Source organism: Rutidosis leptorrhynchoides, chromosome 9, assembly GCF_046630445.1.
Source record: "Rutidosis leptorrhynchoides isolate AG116_Rl617_1_P2 chromosome 9, CSIRO_AGI_Rlap_v1, whole genome shotgun sequence".
Taxonomy (NCBI): Eukaryota; Viridiplantae; Streptophyta; class Magnoliopsida; order Asterales; family Asteraceae; genus Rutidosis; species Rutidosis leptorrhynchoides.
The window spans coordinates 372,344,884-372,356,192 of NC_092341.1; the positions used below are offsets into that span (position 1 = coordinate 372,344,884).

The following is an 11,309-nucleotide window of genomic DNA, read 5'->3' on the forward strand; positions in this document are numbered from 1 at the left end:
ATTATGAAAATATAAGATACTATGATTCTAAAAAAAAAAAATCAATAAAAAAACTCTCATATATAACTTTGAAATATAGCAATGAACCATCTACAAAAATTTAAAATCTTGACACTAATTCTTGTGACATCAGGCTACTATACTTCACCGGAATCCGCTGTAGATGGTACGCGAGGCTGACTCCTAGGATGTTCTTGAACCAAGCTACCAACCTTCCAAACGCAACATACCACATATAGATATCCCAGAATTACGACAAGTACAATGCCCATGTTTCTCCAAATATGGGTCTTTACACACCAGTAACACAAAATTCTGTAACCAATGAAAAACATCACACATAGGATGCGTACCATAATCCCAAAACGCCAGCTGGCGTCAAAAGTACCATGATGCACAATTTTTATTGTACGGTTAACCGCCCCAATGAAAATACCAAAAACACCAAAGATCACCAACATTAAGCCCAATTTCAATAACAAGTGTAACGGAATTGAATGTGTGACCATATAAATGATCTGGAACACATAAAAGATTAACTCCACAACAATAACCCACAGTGAGTTGCGACACACTTTCAAGTAGCCCAATGTGTAGCCATACCAAATGCAGGTGAACCACAAATTAAGAGCTGTGAATTTTTTATGGTTCGCAAACCAAAAGGCGAAAGTGATGCTCGAAACGCCAGCGAGGCAGAAAACGTCGATGACCTGATCAAACAAGCTGGTGTTGGATGGTGATGACGATGATGATGGTTGGGGTTCGACGTTATTTTCCATTCTAATTTCTAAGTATTAAATATTGATCGGGAGTTAAAAGTTGAATAAAGTTTGTGGGTTAATTAGGTTTGCATTTGTCGAACGGTGTATTTATTTAATTTATAAGCTTATTAAGCACGGTAGGGATAAACCCCTAATTTAAATTTACGGGAAAAAAATGCTACTATAGCGTGTAATGGTTACGCGTAATTTATTGTATTCCAAATTAAAAAATTAATATTTTCATAAATAAATTACGGGGATGATTCTAACACACCATTTTTTGATCCTCACACACCAATTTAAAGAAATGGGTTATTATTAGAAGAGTAAAAGGTTAAAATAGGTGTGTGAGGATCAAAAAAGGGTGTGTTAGAATCATCCCCCATAAATTACTCGTATTTTCATCAGTTTTCTATTATGAATAAAGTAAAAATGGATGGATGGATTATCTTCTATTTTTAAATTACGAATTTATAATAAGGATTAATGACAATTGGAAATTTACACAGGTGTCCTTATAGTTTTTGATAATAATTAATAATAATCTATTAATTAGCTAGTTAATATAAAAACCTTAATTGACAAAAAAGTTAATTAAATAAAATGATTAAAAATATATTTATAATCAAAAATATATCAATGAAACGTATTAACACTAATTAAATATATACTCCATCCCTTTTTAAGTCATAGAAAGTGAATGGAGTTGTGAAGAAAACTCAATACCAACTCTATGTTTCTGAACCACTTACAAATGTTGAATCAGCCTTGCGCACATTTATCGAACAAAGAGAGACCACGCCTTGCCTTTTTATTATTTATGACTAGATGTTGATCTGTTCATTTTTTCCGTTAATAATTTATGAGGAGGTTCATTTACAAAAAAATATGTATCCGAACGTCATTTCATTTTATACGTAGACTATAAAATCTATATCTATCCATGTTTATATATGATTTTGAAATGCTTTTTGAGAATCCGTGAAATGCACGGGCTCAAAACCTAAGTATAATATATAACAATCAGGTGCCAACAGAATTTCATGTGTGGAATGCATAATATTTCCTGTCAATTTTGAAACATATTCAAAACAAAATCAACGTCAAGAAATAAAAACCTTGGAACCAAATCTTTGATACAAACACCTCAAACTCAACTATCACCCACCAACCCAACCCAACCCATTCCATATTACTCACTCATCTAAACCGAGTTGTCATTGACATTCATAGAGATCAAATCTTAATGGTAGCAGCCTAAACTTAATCCTAATCTTCATTATCCATTCCTGCAGGTTGATCTCTCCTACTTGGGCCACCAGCTGGTTTCGACATTATTATCTGCACATCATTACCAAAAATAATAAATAAAACAAATATGGGTCAGATTCTACGCCTTTTAAATCAAAAAAAACGGAATTGCTATCAGAGGCACACTAGCTTTTGACCATCTTATTTCGTTGAGCTGCTTTCGACCTATATTCTAGCAAGCATTCAAAATAGCAAGAGCCTTTATTGCCACATCACAAAGAGTCGGCTAAAAAGCTCCATCCAAACTTATAAGGGCTAGGTCCCATTCATAGAAGATACACATAAGAAGAACCTAAAGTACCTGATCAACACGTAGGACGGTACAAACTGCATCGGCAGCATACTTGAGCGCATGAAACCTGGAATCATAATAACACATGTAAAACAACTTCAACAGATAGTCATCATGGTGTCACCATAAATTACAAATGCAACAAGAGCAGGACATAGGATGGATTAAAAATTTAGCAGCCATTATTAAGTAAAATGATGTATAAAACATTGCGAACCGCGTCAAATTATAACTGTATCTGTTAAATTGCAAGAAGCTTCAGTTGATAGAAGACGAAGGTCACCCACATCATGTGAAAGATGTTGGTACAAAATCATCATTTACAATTTACAAATAAATACAAGTAATGTCTAAAGTTGCTTACTTGGTGACGTAAAGATCCCATATCTTCATTGTTGAAACATCCTTATATGATCCTTCTTCCAAGTCTATACCAACTTTAACATTTCCAGCAGCATGCTCCGCGTATAAACTAGATATGATCTCCATGGCATTAAGACCAGCATTTTCAGCTAAAGTTGTTGGTATCATTTCAAAGCTCTCAGCAAACTTTGCAATAGCATACTGATCGAGCCTGCAATATAAAAACAAAGTGAAATAAATTACTTTCATTACAAAATATTATCCGTTATTCAGATTTTAGATGGGGGTAAGAATTCAATATTTGAATTTCACACTCTGTCAGATAGCAGTCATCCCCTCTATACACTGTAGGGTCAAGGGAACTAGAAACTTAGAAATTTTGTTGACAACCAAAAACAACACTGAAGCATAGAAAACAATGTCTATATACTAAAAGTTATAATCTAATTACTATGGTGTTCATTCCATAATTTCGACTGTATACTTCCGATGAACCGGTCGATCATAAACTGGCTGGAATTAGACAAAGAGACAACACTGTATAAGTAGAGAATAATACCCTGTCTCTGTGAAGGAAAACTCCTTCAGTTTCCTGGCTAATTCAATTTCAGTAGCTGCAGCTCCAGGTACAAATCTACTGTCCCTGCATAATGCCTAACACAGAAACAGAGAAATATCGGAGTTAAGAACAGCTGAGAATATAAAAAATAATGAATTAGAGTTTTCTAAACAAAGAAAAATATAATACTTTGTAAGTATTAACACCATCGTCAACAGCCCTTTCCAGATCATCCAATATGCTCTCAGTACTTGCTCGCAATAAGACAGTAGTCACCGAATTCCCACCTTCTTCATTCCTTACAACAGTTACCTAAGAATACATATATATTTTAACTAGTTAAGTTAGTTCTAAACGAAACAACTAAAAAGAAGAAATAAAATGGGGGTGTCCCAGTTGCATACCCTAGCACCACCAATCTCCTCAACTGATATGGAGTCAACATATCCAAGATCATCAGGGTTTACGGTGCTCCCAAGTTTCAACTGCCAATTACAAACAAATGAATTACATTACTTAGTATCGATGGCTGATGTAAACCTTCCATGGAACACACTATATTGAGACCAAACATATCCTACTTACAAGAGCAACAGCACCAGTTGTGCGACAAAAACGACGAAGTTCAAACTTCGATCCAATTTTCAATACCATGACCCTGTAAGCAAACAAAGGTAGCTAAGAATTAAAAGGAGCGCTTATGAACTATGCAACTTTCTTGCTTGTAAATAGATACAAATTATACATAAAATGTTTTATATTTTAGCTTCACCTGGTAATAAAAAGAAAATACAAACATAAAAAAAAAGGATTAAGTATGCATACTTGTGACGCTCACAAAAATGTAAAGCCATCTCTCCTACAGCCGCTCCACTCACTATGACCTTGGCACCTGACTCCACAACTGCTTTGATGAGTTCTTCAACCTTCGCTTCTTCAGTTTTTGCATAGTTTTCAAGCTGCAGTTAGATCAACAAGTAATTACTCAAGAATTAAATGATTCAAGTCTACCTAGTTGGTACACAAAAATGGTACTTGTTCATTACAATTTCTTGATAAGGGGATACCACTATACCAAAGTATATTACGACCTTACCACTGTTTTAGGGTTAATTAATAATAACTACGCCAGAAATACACATAGTAGACACCAACTTAAGAGCGATGGGCTGGATAAAAAAGTGTTCCTATTTATGGATATTAGTTGAAGTTCAAAGAACTCTCAATCCATGTTCATTGATAACAGCATATCAGAGTACATAGTTACATAACAAAAATGGCCTACAAAAAGGACTTGAGAAGACACAAAAGCAAGCTCAAGTGAGCGCACAAATGTCGTCAGCAATTACAGGTAAGCCTTTTTCTAGAAGTGTATGATTACAATGGTACATTTTTGTATATAGACCAACATAAATATAGTAGGTATTGGTTCAAATTCAACGAAACATTATTAATTGACATGCGGATACAGCTTATATATCACATACTGTGTTTCATCAATATAAATGCTAACTAGCCAGAAAATGGACTGCACCTGCTCAGCACTGTGAATAAGGACAGTTCCTTTGGTCTCAGTTGCAGTAGTATCAACTCCGCCAGCAATCACAACCACCTATATAACAATATAACACATTCAGTTTCAACATAATGTACAACAAGAAAACAAATGACAGGTGATACGACATTAAATGAGACATTAGATTAGAAAGTATGCATTCCTTAAGTGAACATTCAGATAAGTTTACAACTAATTTTAAAAACACTTAAAACAACTCATGTGGTATTTAGTTTTTATTCTCGGATAGGGGAAGGATTGTCTACATCTCACCTCCCCATACACCACTCATGTGATATTGGGTTTTGTTGTTGTTGTTGTTGTACTTAAAACAACCTGATACTCGGTTCGAAAAGAAAAAAAAACAACTTAAAACTCCAGGTGTACAAATTTATTTAACTGTCCAATAAGCAGTAACTCATTGTTATTTGTCAGAACGATAGGTGACTACTATCTCATCTTATTTTACTACAAGTGGCACATTTGACCAAATGGACCGATGTGGGTTGTATATGAATCCATTATCACTTCATAATATGAATGTTGTTATTACAAAACATATTTATAATCATGATTAAAAATACACATGCCCGTATCTTTAAAGTTTAAAAAAAAAAAAAAAAAACGATAGTGTTTTCACACCCGGCCCAAACTAAGAACTTAATCCATCTACCAATTTTAACATTTCCATATCCTACATAATTTTTAGAAGGCACATCAAAAATATATACACACACAAGGCGAGTGGAAAGTATATATTTGTAGACCATAGCATTCCAATTTCTTTGTTCAACAAGGGCAAGGCAGTCTCTTTCCTAGATAATACAACGCCCTTGTAATTTAAAGGTAGAAATAACCCATGCTGCTTCCTTATGAAATGTATAAAAAAAAAATTCACTTTGTTTATATAAGCACACTAGTATTGCACTATATGAAACAAAAACATCATTTAGCACTCAAATAACTGAAGGGTATCAATTTGACAAGTACGCACTACATAAAGACAGAATACGAACATGCATAGATCGAGAGAACTCAAACTACATAAAAAAAACACTCACTTTTGCATTCTCTATTCTCTTTATACTTCCCACAGTATCCCCTTTTAGAACCATTCCTCTAACTGTTGTGCAATTATGCAGACCTCCACCCACTAGCTTTGCAACTCTCACATTATCAACATTGAAGTTTATTGGATTCTTTGGGCAAACTTGAATGCATGCCTGCAACAATAAAGGAATCAGTCATGCTGTTGAGCAGGCCTGATAGTTGTAACCAATTGACAAGAAACAAATGTTACATCTGCAATTAGAGGACACAAAATATCCTCCTGCCCATATTGTTTGCTAGCAACAGCAGCTTTCATTCTTAAAATAACTTCTTCTTTATTCCTCACATCCATGGTGTCAGAACCTTCCTCTACCAATTCTTCTAAGATCTTAACAACCTGTAAGAAAAAAGGTCACATTGTGTAACTTTAGCGAACACACAACACTTATTTGGCTTAGTTTTGCAAAGTCCAGATCCACGAGTTATGTATATTATATTATAGAAATGCCACGTTAGACAAATGGTACCGTTCTTGAAGTAAAGTAATATGCCACAAACTGATAATCTTTAAGACCATGTCCTCCATGTCAACCCCAGATACATCTAAAAGTCTAAATAAACTATCTATACCACGAAATGAAGGAAGAGGCTTGCTCTAGGAAGACAGATTCATAAAGTAAATTAAAAAAAAAAACTATATAATGAAAACAACTAGAGTTTGACAAACCTTGTTGATTGCTTTTGTGTATCCAATAATGATTTCACTAGGATGCAGTCCCATCCTAATGAGGTCTTCTGCAGCCTGTAAAAGCTCCCCTGCAAAAGAAACTACTAGATTGGCTCCATCACCAATTTCCTCCTGTTGCGCTTTCCCTGCCAGTACCAATAATTTGGCTGCAGGATGTTGAATTTCAAGCTCGTTAACGATCGTTGCAGTATCACTTGTCACAAATAGCTTGTCCAAATGATTGATAACCATTTTATTCATGCCTGACACATAACAAAAAAATTAGTAATTCAAAGAGACAAAAAAATAAAAGCAGACAAACACTAGATTACATGACAACAATCCATTCATGTTAGCTTGAATTCTTGTAAATCTGTAGAGCATTACTAAATTTTTGATAATTATCCAAAAGTGAAAAAGGTATGAAATACGATATAACAGATCCCCACAACGTGTCTATCTAATATCTAATAATAATAATAATAATAGAGTAACATTTAAAATACTTGTGATTTGAAATATACATCCAGCATGTTCATTAACAAATAAAACTTTCAGACAGCAGACATATAAACTGGATACCAATGCCTACCATTGGGACCAAGGGAGGTTCTGGTAATGGTAGAAAGCTGTTTACAAGCATCAATATTCTTAATAACAGCTTCATCTAATCCAGATAAATGCTTGTGCCCTTCTTTTAGCATTCCCTGTATTCCATAAGGCTGCGTCTGAAGCCCCATCGCTGTCGATTTATAAAGTGATTAATAACTATCCCCGAAATGACACCTGAAATTATTTTAGTTGTTTGTTTATAACAACGGTTAAACCAAAATCATACATTACACACACTGAAATCAGCTTCAGTAGCATACAAATTGAAAATCATGGAGTATAAATTACACCTCAACCGTATACACTAAAAAAACAGCTACAGTTGTATAGAAAATAACCGTATGTGCGTATGTGTACAGAACAGTTAGCTAGTATATGATAGTTTCAATCGCTAAATCAATCGTATCGTAACAGTTAATAATACAACCTAATGATCGAAAATCGGAAATGACAGTGCAGTTGTTAAATAGGAAGTAATTGTTACTAGTTCAACCTATAAACTAAAACTAGGATCAGAGTGTTTGTTGCTGTTAATGAATTTTAAAGAGAACCCCAGATGTTTTAAGAAATGAGAATTAAACCTAAAAATTACCTGCTGTTGAGTGTAGTAGTAGTGATATCTGACGGAAAAAGATCTGAGATTATGAGGCAGGCGTAGGAAGAAAAACTAAAAAGGCTACAATGCGTTAGGTTTCATGTTGAGCGGACATAGAGTGGAATCGAGAACAATTGGGCTCTTATAAATTATTACTGGTCTTAGGGTGTCCATACGGGGCTAAGCTAGTAGTAATAAACTAGTTATCGAACCCTCGTTTCGCACCGGGGTTCGGTTTTCAATGTATTTTATTGCGTTTAGTAAAATTATTTTGTGGCTAACGATGATGTCGTTGAAGCACAACTCGATTCGAACTAAAAGGTATAACCCGTGAGAGATTTAAATGTTATTTTAAATTAACAATATATGTGCATCTCCGCGTTTCGCTATGGAATTGTCGACTTTTAAAATTTAACGCAAAATCAACGTATATGAAAAGTACCCCAAATATTTAGCGTTTTTTAAAAAACGTCCGTTTTGCGTATAGCTAGTGACATTGTGTTCCTAAAATTATTTCGAGTTTAACGATGGTGTCGGAAAAATTTAACTCGTTGCGAGCGAGAAGATATGACCCGTTGAATATTTGGGTGGAGTTTATTTAAGATTTTTTATGAGAATGGTTATTTGACACTTTACCCCCCTGTTTGGGGGGTCGATTTGAATTTTTCAAAAAAAGTGTGGGGGACTTTGTTGTTAAAATGATATTTAGTTAAAATTTAAAAAAAAGGTAAAAAGTCGAAAATGCTCCTAGTTACTATTCATAACTTTTGTCTATTAGGTAATATGTAAATTACATTACATCAAAAGCCGAGATAGAATTTTTATTAAACTCGAAATAACCTAAACTTCATTGTACTTTATCGAACTCAAAGCTAGTCAAGTAGCTAAGAAGTCGAGATTGAACTTTATGTTGAGCATGAAATAGATCGAAGTTGTATTTTATTGTACACGGATTGAGTTGACTCGATCTGGTTTATTACTAGGAGCGTACTTGCTGTTAAAAAAAATTAAAAAAAAATTACTAGGAGCGTCTACAGCAGAGCTGGTCTCATGAATTTAAGTACGTAGAACGAAGTGAAAAAAAAAGTGCTTAAGCTCTAACGAATAATATAAGTTTTTTAAAGAAAAATTCTTTAGAATATATTAGAGTGCTAGTGGACTTTAATTTCTTTTTTTTTTGTGAGCCATTTGGTTGTTGTTTTGGGACATATTGTCTTTCGCCTTCGTTGTTTCACTTGTGTTTCCCTAGTTCCTATGGTTCTCAAATCTCCAATTATATTTGTATGTATAATAAAAAATTGGGTCCTAAAAATCATGTGTCCTGAGCGGCCGATCACTTTATTTCCCCTCCGGGACTTCTCTGATTAGACATTGTATGAAATTTTAAAATGACTTAAACTTAAATAAAAACCCCTTAATATATACTTGTTTTAGTATCTGCAGTGGCGAGTCTAACTTGTGGCAAGTAGGGTCTTATGACTCCATTAAACTTTCTTATTCATAAAATACTACTAAATTTGTATATGGCATTACTAAATTTATAGATATGATTACATATATTTTTAAAATTAGTGATTTTTTGTGAAAATAAATAGTCATTCTTTAATAAAAATTACAAAATACCATTCAAATTATATATGACCCCATTGAGTTTTGGTATGTCCAAGTAAAGTGGAAAGAATTTACAGTCGATTACTTTTTTTTCCGATACAGATTACCTCATATGAATGTCAGAAATAAGTTTGATCGAGAGATCTCGTAAAAAATGATAACTTATTTTCTATTTATAATGATATTATGATAATATTTTAGTAATATTATTTTTAATATGTTTTGAGTAATATAACTTTTGTAAAGATTCATTTACAGTATTTTTTTTATAAAGGGACTTAAAAATATAATTAAAATTCTAAAAATTTATGAAATCTAAAATGTTAGATTCAATATGTGAAATTACTACTTGAAAAAATAGAAGTGTTGTTGGAATTCAACTATAATCTATAAATTCTTGTTCAGAACTTTACCTGATGAAATAATAGGATCAGAACCATATTATTCTTTGTAATAATCAGACGACTCTTTATCCTAACACTCTTTAACTGAACTTATTTCATCCAAATAAACGCCACATCAGCACCAATCACTTTAACATTCATTTCGCTAACATTTCACAAAACCAACTCTATCTTTCACTAAAATATAATATCCGAAAATATACAGTGAAATATAATATGTACATTATTAACTTATTTATGTAAATAACACGATAAAAAAATATGTTACCCACACATCTCACGCCAACTACCGCAACCCCCGTTACCTGAAGAATTTATAGATTATAGCTAAATTCCACTAACAACGAATTCCTGATTATTTAGATTAATTTGATTGTCGCTAACCATGAGGGTGGTGGTGTAATAGTTGAGGGTTCATCTTTCTATAGTGGAGGTCATGAGTTCGATTATAAACAGCTGCAGTTATTCCTTCGTGACCACGTAGTTTCGCCCGCGATGATTTCGGGTTACTCATAAAGCGATTAATTGCTTTGAGATTAGTCAGTTTGTAAAATAAGTTGGATACTTATACTCATAGTTAAAAAAAAATTGATCGCCTCTTAGGCGGTGCAAATATGATGAAGATAGTGACACCCCTTGTACTTATACTCCGTATTGTTCAATGTTCAAACATATCCAAATAAATCAAATAAAACAATACTACCGGTATTAATTATAACTTTTTAATTACTAAGAAATGCAACCTAAAAGTTGTTTACCTTATTCACAATTTGTTGATAAAGTATTTCTATTGAGTAAATTATTCTTCTAGCATCGTAGAATATTATGTGAATATAATATATAATATATAATATATAATATATAATATATAATAGTTTAATTGATAATGATAATTGAATGGAATGAATAATTCCAAAGATTACAAACATGGTATTGATAAACTCGTTAATATATATATATATATATATACTGTAAAATGTAACATGAAGTAAAGAAGGGTGATATATCAAAAGTCTTCTATTATATAGATCAATTAACACGATAAAAATCAATTAACCTAACTAAGTAACTTACTTACTTAAACGATAATAATAGAAGCTCGTATAATTAGAGTGATTGAAAATTCAAAAAAAAAAAAAAAAAAAAAAAATTCATATCGATATGCTCCAATATAAAAGAAAAAGAAATACACAACCATTTACTTAGCAGACACACGACATAAGCGGGGAAAAAAAAGTAAAGATCAAGGAGAAAAGAAGCCATTAATGGTTGCAAGACCAATATTGGATTTAGGCTCATGAACCAAGTTTTTGAAAGGTGGTCCTTTGATCCTGGAAACGCCAGAATTAGTGGATGAAGATGAAGCTGGTAACATCTCTAAATCACTTGATATCTTCTTCATCATCTTCTTATATTCTTCGGCCATTAGCATAGCTATGTCAGCCATTATAGAATTTTGTATATATATT

General features: G+C 32.9%; 1 protein-coding gene across 2 annotated transcripts; it reads right to left on the reverse strand.

Moving 5' to 3' along the window:
• Positions 1-1,766: 1,766 nt before the first annotated feature.
• LOC139866220 (T-complex protein 1 subunit theta-like) lies at positions 1,767-7,973 on the reverse strand. 2 transcript variants are annotated; one of them, XM_071854373.1, is made up of 14 exons: positions 7,823-7,973; positions 7,211-7,360; positions 6,619-6,881; positions 6,142-6,288; positions 5,903-6,064; positions 4,821-4,898; positions 4,112-4,245; positions 3,872-3,944; positions 3,691-3,771; positions 3,476-3,598; positions 3,287-3,381; positions 2,729-2,938; positions 2,374-2,431; positions 1,767-2,102 (listed from the first exon to the last, which is right to left on the reverse strand). In XM_071854373.1, exons 2-14 carry the CDS (start codon positions 7,356-7,358, stop codon positions 2,031-2,033), a joined length of 1,644 nt encoding a protein of 547 aa, XP_071710474.1. In that variant the 5' UTR covers positions 7,359-7,360; positions 7,823-7,973; the 3' UTR covers positions 1,767-2,030. The 2 variants fall into 2 exon arrangements, with proteins under 2 accessions (XP_071710474.1, XP_071710473.1); XM_071854372.1 differs by having other exon boundaries at positions 7,211-7,404; positions 7,823-7,972.
• Between the last annotated feature and the right edge of the window lie 3,336 nt (positions 7,974-11,309).